We start from the raw sequence: 14,704 nt of genomic DNA, 5'->3' as shown, positions 1-14,704 counted from the left end.
AACCAATCTAGGGTCATGTGGTCTCCAAGGGGGAGTGTTATAAAAGTCTTGAAATGGAGCCCACACATACTGTTCATTACTGTACATTACTGTTCATCACTGTTCATTTGACGGCTTTGATACTGTTCATTACTGTTCATTTGGCGGCTTTGATAGAGTTTGTCTGTCACGGGTGAACAGTGATGAATAGTGATGAATAGTGATTATTTCAGCCTATAAATAAGAAAAGAAGAAGGAGAAGAAGAAAGGAAGAGAAGGAAGAAAGAGGAAAGAGAGAGCAGAGAGAAATTCTCCTAGAGAGAAAATTCAGTGAGCCACATATATTGTAAACACTAAACTTGTAGCTCTATCCTTTTACATAGTGGAAAAGTTACTGCTGCTGCTCTCCGAGGACGTAGGCATAGCCGAACCTCGTTAAATGCTGTGTCTCATCTACTTTACGTGCAGCTCAGAATTATCGCACATATCCCAGGTTATTTTTATAACAAATATAACAATTTTATACTTAACAAAATTTCCTTTTCAGCATGTGTGGTGTGGGTAGGTATGAGACAATTAAATAAGAGTGAAAATAGTCAGACTGAAAACAATAATTTTCTTTTACCCAAAAAAAAAAAAAAAAAAAAATTTCTAAAAATATGTGGGTGGTTTTCAGCAATCGGGTGGGTGTGGCAATAAAATTCCCCTCGGTAATGGTAAGTCATCAGATTCATCACTTTTTTTTCTTCAGTCTTTGAAAAACCACCCCTCTTTTTTATATGCAACAAACAACACAACCAAAACAAAACATGGCAACATCATGAACACAACTACACAAGACTCTGATACCACCACAAGCACCACTGCCTCTGCAGCAGCCTCTTCTGAGGCTGCCCTTGAAGAGGCCCCACCACAACCACCGCCACCACCAGCTGCTGCTGCTGCTGCATCAGCAAAAGCAGAGCCTCTCATGTTCTCCAAGGATCCAAATGCCCTTGAAAGCGGTGGTGGGATCAGGTGAGGTTCCTTCTCATTTTTCATAAACCCGATTCTTACTATTTTTGTTTATAAAATTTATTTATTTATTTTTCATAATTGCTTGGTTGTTTTTGATGGGTCACTCTTTGTTTTTACTGGGATCGCTTCCTGTCTCTGAAAACATATCTATGTGGTTTCCTTTTGAATTGATCAGTTGAGGTGTTTCTTGTGACTGACTGAGGATTGAGTAATATGGTTGTGGTTGTTCTTATTGGTTTAATTTGTTTAAGATCTTTTTATAAATCTTGGGGATTCTTTCTTTCGAACCCAAGAGGGTGTTTCCATTGGGTTTCAAAAAAATTCTTTTTAATGTTTTAACACTCTTTAAATTCCACTTTTGTCTCCTGATAACCTGTTAATGTTTGATAATTCCTCTACAAAGATTGTCAGTTGATGAATGGAAATGAAGATTATAATTGAGTTATTTTCTTACAGTTTGAAATTCAGTGCAATCTTTGAAGTTGTTGAACAACATTGAAAAGAGAAGAAGTTAGTTTCAAACCTCGGAGTTTAAAAGTTTTGTGACTTTGGTTAGGGATTGTTGGACCTGCGGCTTGCACTAGGTAGTTCTTAGGCGCACACGGCCAATGAGTTCGCTCTTGAGTAGTTGATTATGGCTATCATGCAATTTCCCTTACATTTAACCTTGTTTCAGTGGAGCTATTTGAACGTACATCAATCTAAATAAATTAAAATATGCATCAATTCTGTGCTCGATATGTTGTTCAGCTTAGTCAAAGTGATCACATAAGGAAAATGCTGAGGTTCTTTATATTTTGGTTGGGATTGAGTTATATGTTAGTATGATCTTTGACTCAAACATGTGATTCTGTTTTCGTAATGTTTGTTGTGCTTTCACAGTTTCAAAGTATTGTTTTAACTTTAAATATGACTTGGATGGGTGATATTATAGTTACACAAGATATTTCATCAGCCTTTGCTAAAGGAGCCATTCTGCAGTGTATTTGGTATCAAAATGCTGATAATTGTAATTTTCATGTGTTATGTGGACAACCTAATTGTTTTTCTTCTCTTTTTCTGTTAGCTTTCTCACTGGGAGCCGTAATGCAAGGTTCAGCTATGGATTTTCCAGTTTCAAGGGTAAAAGGCCTTCGATGGAGGATTATTTTGAGGCAAATATATCTGACGTCGATGGCCAGATGGTTGCATTTTTTGGTGTTTTTGATGGTACAATACAAGTTTCTATCACCTATCCCTTGTAGCATGTTCTCTCATCAGGCTCAGAGTGTCAGAAACTACAGGCTGATCGTGTTTTATTTCTGCTTCTTCACATGTTCCCTTTGTCTAGGTTGTCCATCTTGATGGTTAATGTATACTAATGACGAAAAATAAAGTTAGGAAGGAAGAATATAGATGGTTGCTTAACAACCCCCCCTTGTCTTATTCTCTCTCTCTTCTTCTGCGTTGATGGATTTTGTGCTCATTTCTCAGGTCATGGAGGTTCAAGGACTGCAGAATATCTAAAAAAGAACCTTTTCAAAAATTTGAGTAGCCACCCAAATTTTATCAAAGACACAAAGGCAGCTATTGGTATGAAGTGAGCTATTTCTTTTCCTTCTGTTTACCCATTGAATTCATTGTTTCATGTTAAACTTTCTTCCCTGTGATCATGAGGCATGAGGCAGATCTGTGTTTATGACTGCAGTTGAAGTATTTAAACAGACAGATGTTGATTACCTTAATGAGGAGAAGGGTTATCAGAGAGATGCTGGCTCAACTGCATCAACCGCTTTGCTATTAGGTGATCGGCTTTTTGTTGCAAATGTTGGTGATTCAAGAGTAGTCGGCTGCAGAGCTGGTTCAGGTTACTGTCTTCTCTGCTAAGGGTGGGACTTACGGGGTTATAAGAGCTATAAACTGTATAATGCAAAAAAAATCAGGGCAATAACCAAAATTACTGAACAAAAAAGCTTAGTTTGGTTAATGTCCTTGTCATATTCTGTCTACTTTTACTGACTCAATAAGTCAAGGACGAGCCTTGTCAGGATACATTAAGTTAACATAATAGTTTTTGTTTTTTCCTTTTTAATCAAAGTATATGCAAATAACTTTTTCTTTTTCTTTTCTACTAAATAGTTGTGACATCATATATTGTGTTTCACTGTAGCTATTCCCTTGTCCATTGATCATAAACCTGATAGATCTGACGAACGCCAAAGAATTGAAGAGGCTGGAGGTTTCATTATTTGGGCAGGTAAGTACATTTTCTTGAGTGTATGGTTTCAATTGGTCTATGTGATGTATACTTTTATAGTGGTAAGGCTGCATTTTCCCAATATTTGTGGCACCTGTTGATTATGGCATTAATTTCAATGACTAGAACTTCAATCAGTAACTTAAATTTATATATATTTTTTCTGGATTGCCATAAATGAAGTTGACTTTTTAATTTTAACCCTTTATGACTCAAGTGTACCACCTGATATAGTAATAACACATGCGTGATAAACAATTATAAAAAATTAGAAAAAAGCTGCCAAAACCAAGCCATTCGAATGGTGGATTTTCTTTTACAGATAGAGCTTTTTACTCATTCCCATCCTTTGCTCCCTTTTTGGGATTATATCAGTTACCTTCTATCTTGTAGTACTATCAACAAACTAATGAAATATCTGACAGAAATGTTCTCTTATTTAGGTTCAGAAAAGAATATTGTCCAGCTGTGGGACTGCAGGCTAAGATGATCTCCCTGTAATTGTACTAATATTGTTGAGAATATAGAATCTCTTGTCACGAGTTCATAGCCTTGCATGACTAAATATAATATCTTGGGCGTCTCCACCCATAGCCAATTGGTTTCGGGTTGATGCTTTAACTTCAACATGGTATCAGTGAGGGAAATCCACTTGTTAGGCCTAACTGTCACATATGCTCAGGTCACCCAATATAATTGATCCGTGTGTTTGGTTCAGTCATGCCAGGGGCGTCTAGAGAATAGAGAATCTCACATCAAGAATCCATAGCCTTGCATGAAAATATATAATATCTTGGCCTCTAATCCCATTGCCTATTTGTTTTGGATTAGATGCTCCCAACTTTAACAAATATCATATGTGCCCAAGAGCAGTCTAGTTAATTTTTCCCAACTTCCGTCCTTTGATGCAAGTTGTCTCTGTATGTTGCTCCCCTTATCTATGTGTGCCAGATTATACTATGTGATTACTCTACCTTTTTCCATCCTAATTTGTTAACTATATAATTATCTATAATGAAAACATAACAGTGATGAATACAGAATTATCCTAACTATCGGTTGTACACACTGATGGATCCAGAATCATTCTATCTATCTCTGTAAAATCCAGATCAGATACTTTTTTTATGTTCTTTAACATCAGTGTTCCCAGATGACCTGTGCATAAGTCTGGAAACAATTTCAATCCCAAACTTATGCTTTGTGTTGTTAAACTTGCCAGGAACATGGCGGGTTGGAGGTGTTCTTGCCGTTTCCCGTGCATTTGGAGACAAAGTACTGAAACCATTTGTTGTTGCAGAGCCAGAAATTCAGGTAATCTGAAATTATAAGCTTGCTACTCACTTTCTGTCTCTGTGTTTACACATATACCTCTATGTGTGTGTATCTGTTCATATGCTTATCTTTCACTCTTATGCTTAGGAAGAAGAAATTGAAGGAGTAGACTTTATAATTATTGCAAGCGATGGACTTTGGAATGTCATATCAAATAAGGTGAGTGCATGTATTGAATGAATTACACTGCTCTTAGATAACGAAATTTTTGAATTTGTCATCTTAAACTTTTGAAAGAGATATTATGGGTCTTAGTATGTGCAGCATGTGACTGTCGCCATATCTATCATTTGGCTTAGTTACTAAAAGTGTAATTTTTCTCTTCTGTGTATGGCGTATATCAACTGCAAGTGAGTCACTCAGATCCTTGAGAACAGCTATTTCATGCAATGCCAACCTAATTTCCCCTCCTAGGACATTGTCTTGATGGAACCAATACTGATTGATGGTGTATTTTCTATTAAATTGCCTTTAAAAGTTGGCATTATGTGGTTGTTGATGTCTTACTGTGGGGCATTATTGGTTACTACGATTGCAACCCTAGGCGTCTTGTGATGATGACTAGATGATCTAGCCAGCCATTTGGAATGGTACAGATCTTATCATGTACGATGATTTGTTCTCGCATAATTACTGGTACAAATGCGAGTTGTGTATAACTAAAGAGTGCATCATATCATGTGATTTGATTAGCCCTTAAAGCTGGAAAAAGGTACTTGTCTTAGCTTAGAAACTAAGATCTTGTGCATAATACTTAAGTGGTCAGTAAGCTCTTCCATTGTAACTCCACCACTCTAGAGAAAGATATAACAGTTCCAGGTTGTGGATTGGTCTGGGAATCTATTTTGGGGGACTTGATTGCTACTGGGTTCCCATTCTACATGTATGCCTTACACTTCTTTGGATTATAAATAATCCTTACCACAAGAATTACACTTACATCTAGGTACACTGGGATCACAATTTTCAATTTCAATGATCTATATGGTTAATGGTTGCCTAGATAACTTCCTCTTCTTACCACCCATGCTGGGTGGAGGACATGAGATTGATATGTACCTCTTGTGGTGGTCTCCACAAAATTATCATGAGCTATTGAATTCTCATCCATCAAAACCAAACATTTTGTGCAAGAAACCTGTGTGCAAGAGCCTGCAAACATTGGAACTCAAACTAAAATGTTGAAATCTAAGAAAATAGAAAGCTAAACTAAAACTATAAATCAAATTTGTGTGCCAAACCCTTCAACTTTGTTGTTGAAGGATGTATATTTTACTGCTTAGAACTTTGAGTTTTGCTAGCATTTCAAACTCGTGAATCCACTTTCTATGCACCAAAATTTGAAGTTAGATTATCTTCTCTATATCTCGGATCCCTTGCTCTGTTCGTCCATTTTTATGGAATTTCTTAAAATCTTAAAGTGTAGTCTCTTCTATATCCAGGATGCTGTGGCTTTAGTGCAGGACATAGCAGACGCAGAAGAAGCGTCTAGAAAACTCATCCAAGAGGCTTTTGCACGCGGTAGCTCAGACAACATAACTTGTGTTGTTGTCCAATTTGGTATTTCGGAGTAGACTCGTTAATATTCCAAGGTAAATGTTGAGTTAATGGTATGTGTATATGTGTGTAGATTTATATGGCAACACATGCACATGCATGCATGCGTACCACATATACACACACATGGAATTTCATTACTAGTTGGTAAGCATTTTGATTTGCAGTTTCAGCTTACTTATTAAAACGGCATCCAAGCAATGTGGAAAGACTATTGAGGCAATAGTTTCCTGAAATTGTCTTTAACTAATTAGTGTATTGGGCTGACAGCTCAGTTTTCAAGTTGTAAGTCCTGAACTCCTGACTGTCACCACAACCCATAGTGAATTGTCATTTGTTGCTTCAATGTAGTTTTGAATTTGAGTTCTTTTTGTTGTGAAAATGAAAGCTTGGATGCCTTTCAAATGGCCACATCCAAAAGAAGGAAAAACCTCGGTGTGTTTTGTATCTCTGTCTTCAAGGACTGGTTATTGAGGATTGACAAATGATACGAGTTCATACAGGTGCTCGACCTGGTACATACCGAAGTCGAAGCATGTCATGCTGCTTTTTGGTTTAGTTTGACGGGTGTTTGAGAGATGATTAGTCTAATTGCTGATCAGGTGACATGATTAGTCTAATACTTGCATCCAATCCAATGGTTGACCTTGTATTAAATGGATGGCCAAAAGAGTTGATGTTGAATTCAACCGAGGAAATGTTTGTTACCTAGGATAAGGATAGGAAGCTTGTCTGCGTTGGTTGTGAAATGTGATGTGACTGCTGTTCTTTCCCCTTCCAAAATTAGAATCTATGAGTTTCTTGGCTTAAATTGCCGCTAGCATTTGGTTCACTTAATATATGCAAAAAGGAAACAGCCAAGAGTTCAGCAAACCGACTTGAAACACAAGAAAATCAAAATGCCCATGAAATATGAGAGCTTCAAATTTTCATTATTGTTAGGCAGAATTAAGCGAGTGAAATAGCATGGTGGTTTGTCTCGTCCATCCGAACCATTTTCTTCAATTCCTTTGGTAGTTTAGATTGGTCTAAGCTAACATTCACCCAAGTCCACAAAGGTAACCTCCATTTTCAAACATAGCTCTTTTTCCCATCAATTCAGATGCTGATGCTTTATTTCATTACGAGTTCAGATTTAATTAGTATTTACTTTCGAGTGATCTAACAAGTAACGAGTGATGAACTTGTAAAATGTATATACATCTGTTACATGCAAGTCTTTCTCATATCGAGATATGAAAAGAAAAAGTTAAGCGAAGTAGCATCGTGGAGTAGTCGTATGATTGCACGGTGTCCCTCAAACAGTAGAGGCTTTGTTATTGGCCTTTTATGTAAGGTGTTATACATTTTATTTTGGTTATTTTTTCAATATAAACTCTAAATATCAAACTTTATACTCTATAAGCTTTGATTTTATATTTCTAAAACCGTATGGAAACATTATAAACAAAAGAAATGTCAGTACAGAATTTTGAGGTTCCTCTATCGTGAAGGTTGCCTAATGCCCACCTCTTTTATTATTTTTGAAATTTAAAATTTTAATTTAAAAATAACAAAACAATGTTTTTGAAGTGTTAGTTTCCAAATGTTTACAATTATTCATCTCCTCCATAATTCATGGTTTAACAATATAGTACAAAAACAAAAGAGAATCGTTGAATTATGAGTGATTTAAAAACAAAAGAAGCAGATAGAGCATATCAAATTGTTAAGAGGATATGGTAGAATCTCCCCTTCATGGGGAGTTAGATTTTAAAGGCACATGGAAAAGTAAGTAGGGTCCTAAACTCAATCAAAACACCATTTGGGCCCATGTGAAAAAGCCCGGATCAAAGCAGAACCTGGCCTCACACACGGACCCACAGTGGAAAAAGAGGCCCACACCAGCAAAGAACCCAACCCAGTGAGACAGTGACATTTCTGGAACTTAAAAATTGGAAAGCAGTTGAAAATATTGTCACTTCAAATTCGTGAACTTAAGACATGATTTGTATTTTGGTTCTCCAATTTGCAAAATGATTGTTGTAGTCTTGAAATTCCACTTTCATTAGCAGTGTTGATCGAGATTTGTTGAATTTTATGTCATATTTTAGAGGTAAAAAAGGATCAACACTGATAATGAAAGTGGAGTTCAAAACAAACTATTTTACAAAATTAAGGATCAAAATACAAATCGAATGTAAGTTGAAGACCACTACAAGTGAAAAGCCACATGATATAATAGAAAAAGTATGCAGATGCCTATCCCCCGTCATAATAAGCGCCACCATGGGGACACTTCAAAAAAGTAGAACTGTTGTGCTCCCGCGAAAAAGTGGTTTTCAAGCCTTTGTTTATTCCTCTGTGGAACTGGAAAGGTAAGTCTGCAACTCACTCAGTCCACACCAATCTCTCTCTTCTTTTTGCGAGCTTAATTTTCACGTTCAGCTGAGCTCTGGGAGATTCTTCAGTCAAAAGCAACTAATTTAGCAAGAATGGTGAAGGAAACTGAGTTCTATGATGTCCTCAGCGTCAGTCCCTCAGCTTCTGAGGAAGAAATTCGCAAGGCTTATTATATTAAGGTTCATTCTTTGATATCTAATTTTCTTAATTTGATAACTTTGATATGTTTTACATTTATTAATAGTTTTGCATTTGGTTTTTTATTTTTATTTGTATAGTTTCTTTTAAGTGCTGATCATCTTTCAGTCGTTTTTTGGTGCATTGGTACGATCACATACAAGAATGAATAAATTGAAATATAATAAACATATCTTGGTGGTAGATCCTGATTGACTGGTTACCTTTTGTTTTGTTTTTTTGGGTCCAATTGGAAACATTAAAGATTGAGAATTGGAGAATGGGAATTTGATTGAGTTTCAGAAAAGTATGAATAATTAATTGTTAAATTGTTAAGGGACCTGAATCACCTAGTGTTCTTTGATTACTCATACAGTCATCTTTACCATATTTCTTACTATCATGCAGGGATTTATGATTTATTTTGTTCAAATCTTGGTGAACTAATGCAACTTTGTATTCTGAACTTTTCTATGTACTAGTAAACTTTTCTGTGTTTGAAATTCAAGTATCTGATATGGAGAGGCTAATATTGGTGCAGGCAAGGCAAGTTCATCCGGACAAAAATCCAAATGATCCTCAGGCTGCTGAAAGATTTCAGGCATGTCCACTACTTCTAATCCTTCTTTTTATCGTTTGTTTATCGGTTTTCGAGGTAAAGAAAGTTTCAGTCCTCTTATGAATCAAATGGAGCCTTGCTCTGTCAATTTTTTTTTTTAAATCTCTGGAGATGGGTTGCTGCATATAAGTTTTCATGAAGACGTAGGCGCTATGATATTTATCTTGTTGACACATACTTGTGTGGTTGTTCTCTTACCTTGAGGTTTAATAAAAAATCTTCTTGTTACCAGGTACTAGGTGAAGCTTATCAAGTTTTGAGTGATCCAGTGCAAAGAGATGCATATGATCGAAATGGAAAGTATTGCATATCTAGGTACAAATACTTATATTTGACATTTGCTTATGCTCATATGCGCACACACATACACGTAGATATCGAGGTCATCCTATTACAGCTTTTGTTACTTGAGATCTTTCTCATATAAAGAAAATGAGTTATGATATAACTGCAGATAAATTATACTGCTCCCAATCCTTCTGCCTTGCCATTAGTCATCTAAACACATTCTTGACATAAATTTTGGCTTCATTTCATGAATTTGATTTCTGACATTCTACTGGACCAACTTACCTTTGCATAATGTAAAATTCTAACGCACTTATAGGGAAAAAAATCCATAGTTGTGAAAGACTTTGTTGTTTGGACACTTTCTCTACCCTATTTGATTTGTCTATGTGCAACGCAAGTTGATAGTATTGTTGTTATATCGTTATGAATTTAAGTTGTGCATTAATCTTGTTCTTAGAATATTTTCTCCTAATATCCTAATAAGTCAGTGTTTTTCTTTGAAGGGAAACCATGCTTGACCCCACAGCTGTCTTTGCTTTTCTTTTCGGAAGTGAATTATTTGAGGACTACATAGGACATCTAGCTGTAGCATCAATGGCCTCTTCTCAATTAGCTGGTGAAGGTGACAGCCCTGAAAAAGTGCATGATAAATTGAAGGCAAGTAAATTCCAGAACTCATTAGATTAAATACCAGTATCTTTCTCTTTAGCGAGGCATGTTGTTCATTGTGCTCATGTTCGCGAATAAAATGGAATATAAAGGTCTGGCTTCTGCAGTCACAGGCTCACAATACATACTCATAAAATTACACAGGGAGGGGCAGTAGGGTTGCAGAACTTCTGCTCCCATAAGGAGACTCAGTCTGAATTGGTTGACCATTTCTCTTATGTTTTAAATAAGTCTAAGTATCTTTCAGACAATCTTTTAGGTATTGTGGTAGTCCGCTAGAGCACATTTGCTGCTTTTCAGATTTTCAGATTTTCATGTCTCAGCGTCTACTTCTATTCAATGTAACCATTGAGATTACCTAGGTGTGACTTTAACTTGATATCATTGTTTCCTCGAATTTTTATCCACTTGGTTCATTTCCTTTAACCTATAACAGCATCCATAGTATGGATTTATTTTTTGCAGGCTGTCCAGAAAGAAAGAGAAGAAAAGCTAGCAAAATCACTCAAGGATTTTCTTAAACAATATGTTCAAGGTGACAAAGAGGGATTCTTACAGCATGCTGAATCTGAAGCTGGACGACTTTCTGATGCAGGTCAACTAATTTGCATCTGGCCTGTTTATGATTTCAGTAACCATTAATGAACCCATGGGACAAATGTTGCAAACAGAAAGTCTAAGTGTTTTAAAATTTGCACAAGAACTTTGTATCACTTCAAATGCTGTGACCATACTCATAGCTCAAAAGATTTATACCACCTAAATTGAAAGATTCCCCATGGTTTACAACTTCAATTATCTTCTGGAATTACCAAAGATTTAAAATCTATCAAAAATAGGGCACATATAGTACAGGGAATTTCTTGAAATTCTCTCCGTCTTTTCTTTTGAGTACTCTGTAATCTGCTTCATGCTTGATATCAGCATAATGTATAAGATGAACTTAAAGATTATCGATATATCTTCACTTGATGTTTTTAAAGTAATGCACTTCATAGTAGTTGATCTTGCAGCTTCATTTACTTTGATTATGTTTAAGCTGTTCTGCCTGATATACGTTAGCTATTTAAGTGCTTGAGTTCAAGTTGATATACTGGTAAAGTTTTAACTGATAAATTAAAAAGAAACCGTGTCTTATTTATTCTTCTTGACGACACTCTAATGTCAAATATCAGAAAACATCAATAAATCCTTGAGGACATAGTTGTGCTAGGAACTTTAATGACAGCTTCTAGCTCCTAATAATCATATATCGAACCTAATTTTTATGACACTAAGGGATGAGTTACTGAAACTGATAGGACTTAAAATTTTGTATGCTTTGTCAAATACAACAGACTTTGATTCTTGTAGGCATAAATTATTGACTTGTATTTTCTCATATGACACCCCATCTGTTCTTTGGCTTCACAAATTTATGTAATTGTGATGATATATAGTAGCGTGGACTTTGTAAGTTTCATGAAAAAATTAATGATGCATTAGCCTGTCACTACTTGTGCATGCTAAACTTTCTACTCTTTCTCAATTGCAGCCTTTGGAATTGAAATGCTACACACTATTGGCTACGTATATTCGAGACAAGCAGCACAAGAGCTTGGAAAGAAAACCATATTCCTAGGAGTACCATTTTTGGCTGAGTGGGTACGGAATAAGGGACATTTCTGGAAGTCACAGATGACTGCTGCAAAAGGTTTGCATATAATCATCCAGGACTCTACCCCTCATTCGGTGTTAATGTCGTGTTTTCTACAGGGAAATTTAATTCCTCTTTTAATCTAATTATATCTTGAAAAAAATGAATTCAGGTGCTTTTCAGTTGCTCCAACTTCAAGAAGAAATCCGTCGGCAATTTAAAATGGATGGAAGCGGCCCTGAAAATGATGTTGAATCACATATACGCTTAAACAAAGACACACTTTTGAACTCATTGTGGAAATTGAATGTGGTGGACATTGAAGTAACTCTCATGCATGTTTGTCAAATGGTTAGTGATTTCTTACAATCAACAGTAAACCTTTCTTTTTCATGAAACTGGCTTTGCTTTTCCATCTCCTGCAATGCATTTTGACACCTGTCAGATAACTGGAGATCCTTCTCATGATTCCAAAATATGGTTTCAGGTTCTACGGGAAAATAACGTTAGAAAAGATGAACTTAAAGCTCGTGCTCTGGCGCTCAAACACCTTGGAAGGATATTTCAGGTGTGTAGTTACGATTTATGCAAAATCTTGTAGAGGAGCATTTCTTGTTTATTGCATTTTGGTGCATTCTTCATCTTGAGTATAAACTTGAATGCAAAGGTTCTGCATGCCCATTATAGTACTTCCTTATTAATTTTGGATGACGATTTTCACACATCATTCAGTCCCATTTACATTGCTCCCTCTTATTTTTGTGCTTTGGTAACCGCGTAAACAAAAGGAGAATCAAAGCATGAAAACAAATCTTTTTAAGTGATGACCTGCTGACACTAAATACAAATTTTTCTGGTTTTAGGAGGAAAAGCAGACACGAAATGGTGGAACTTCAAGAAGGAAAAGTTCAGCTGACACAGACGACGACGGGAGCAGTTCCGATAGCAGTTCTGAAGAGGATTCGCCACGACCACTTTCATATAGAACTCCTTTTCTCACTCAGGCATGTTATAAGATTCTAAACACCTAATGAAATATACCAAATCACGCTAACCGGTTAATGTAGCTGATGTGTTCCTTTGCCTTCTTCCCTGGCAGGGTATTGGCAGGCTCTTCAGGTGCCTTTGCAATCCAGCATTTGATGTTGATGACGAAGAGATTGTTTACAAAAGCAAATGATATGCAATGCATGAGATTATATGTAAAAGAAGGAAAAGTTGACAAGCGTACGTGAGATGGCAAAGCATATATATAAGTTATAACAGAGGGTGAAAGCTGTCGTGGTAAATCGAGGATTTTGTTATATTCATGCTAGAGAATGGCGCAAGCCAGTGTCGTGTGTCAAAATGTATTTATTCATTGCCCTCATTATTGTGGAACAGTTCCATTTTCAAATATGTTCAATTTTTACAGTGATATATATATGTAATCGCAACAACGAAGCTTTCTCTTCAGTTTCAGACTCTCTTTAGAGTCTTCCGCGTGGACGAGGGCGAATATATCTTGTAAACAGATGTGAGAAATATAAGCATGATTGTCACTTGGTCAGTTTTGTTAGAATTAGATTTCTGAACGGATTGCGATTTGTCCAATTATATTTTTATTTTATTACAATTATATTTCTGAATGGATTCCTACTTACTTGCAAAGATGCTGTTTTCATTTAAATACAATACCAAGTAGATTTCTTCTCCCCATCAATCTCCTATTATTGACTTGACTATATATATTATTGGTTGAGATTTTCAATTTCATAAACAAATTAACCCGAGAGAGATGAAGATTGAGAGTCTCTTCTGTTGGTTCAAAGGAAAGCTGTTATAAAAAATAATAGTTTTCCTCTTTCCGTAAAGCTAAATACAAAATATTTATATCATAAATAGCATATAAACAAATTGGAAAGCTTTGAAGGTATAATAAAATTGAAGAAAACAAAATAATATGTAAGTAAAGGAAAATAAATAATAAGTAAGAAGGTGAGTTTGGTACGGTGAAGCACGTCAAAGATGCTGTCCTAAAGCCTTTGTAGCCTCCCTACGTGCAGGTACTGACGGTCTACAAGACTCCAAGATACGACCCCTTATACACAAACTCAAGATCCGCTATGAGCACGTTCACAGACAGATATAGGTATCCAAGTCACATAACCATTGCCCAAAATAATAATAATAAAGTAGAGAATATATGTAAAAGTAGAAAATGAGAGAATTAGAATGTGTATGTGATATTCTGATAGTGTATTGTATATATCGTGTGTTATTGTGTGTTATTGTGTGTTCTTGTGTGTATTGTGTATTTTTCAAATGTGAAGGAGGAGTGGCCTTTTATAGGCATCCAAAAACATGTAACCTTCACCAACCATAAAAGTTCACCAACCAAAAAATTAAAACTTTTACCAACCAGAAATAAAACCTGAATATTAAATATTTATAACCCCCACAATAAATAAAATAAAACCGCCAAAATAATTAAATAAATAAAACGGTTAAATTTTTAAAACCTTTTAAAATTCCAACAATCCCCCACAAGGTTTTCAAAATTTTACCGTGACAAAAAACAGTTAAAAATATATAATATATATGTGGGCAATATAATACTATGTAATAGGTGTAGGTGCCTTCCGGGCTTGAACCTTCACTTAGTGATGATAGTCTCCATTTGAGGAACCTGAGTGTACACAGTATTGAACTCGGCACCTTTGACCAAACTTCAACATATCCCACACATAGTATTAGTTGAGACTTGGATGCGGGGTAGCGCTATTTATGGCCATGCGCTAATCTTGATTCTCATGAGAGTTACTAG

At 35.9% G+C, this 14,704-nt stretch overlaps 2 protein-coding genes across 4 annotated transcripts; both read left to right on the top strand.

The window, feature by feature from the left end:
• LOC18768129 (probable protein phosphatase 2C 11) lies at positions 548–6,554 on the top strand. 3 transcript variants are annotated; one of them, XM_007200341.2, is made up of 9 exons: positions 550–996; positions 2,063–2,205; positions 2,470–2,568; positions 2,684–2,842; positions 3,146–3,232; positions 4,455–4,546; positions 4,655–4,726; positions 6,010–6,159; positions 6,292–6,554. In XM_007200341.2, exons 1-8 carry the CDS (start codon positions 800–802, stop codon positions 6,139–6,141), a joined length of 981 nt encoding a protein of 326 aa, XP_007200403.1. In that variant the 5' UTR covers positions 550–799; the 3' UTR covers positions 6,142–6,159; positions 6,292–6,554. The 3 variants fall into 3 exon arrangements, with proteins under 3 accessions (XP_020426436.1, XP_007200403.1, XP_020426435.1); XM_020570847.1 differs by lacking the exons at positions 6,010–6,159; positions 6,292–6,554 and adding an exon at positions 4,919–4,980 and having other exon boundaries at positions 548–996; XM_020570846.1 differs by having other exon boundaries at positions 6,010–6,554.
• Positions 6,759–13,494, top strand: LOC18768130 (chaperone protein dnaJ 10). The gene is made up of 11 exons (XM_020570845.1): positions 6,759–8,481; positions 8,552–8,685; positions 9,225–9,284; positions 9,535–9,617; positions 10,097–10,250; positions 10,728–10,857; positions 11,797–11,955; positions 12,071–12,249; positions 12,386–12,466; positions 12,762–12,902; positions 12,998–13,494. The coding sequence occupies exons 2-11, from the start codon at positions 8,599–8,601 to the stop codon at positions 13,076–13,078; spliced, it is 1,155 nt and encodes a 384-aa protein (XP_020426434.1). The 5' UTR covers positions 6,759–8,481; positions 8,552–8,598; the 3' UTR covers positions 13,079–13,494.

The sequence above is a fragment of the Prunus persica genome, chromosome G8 (genome assembly GCF_000346465.2).
Source record: "Prunus persica cultivar Lovell chromosome G8, Prunus_persica_NCBIv2, whole genome shotgun sequence".
Lineage (NCBI taxonomy): Eukaryota > Viridiplantae > Streptophyta > Magnoliopsida > Rosales > Rosaceae > Prunus > Prunus persica.
The sequence above is the reverse complement of the archived record's forward strand: the minus strand, read 5'-3'. Positions and strand labels throughout refer to the sequence as shown.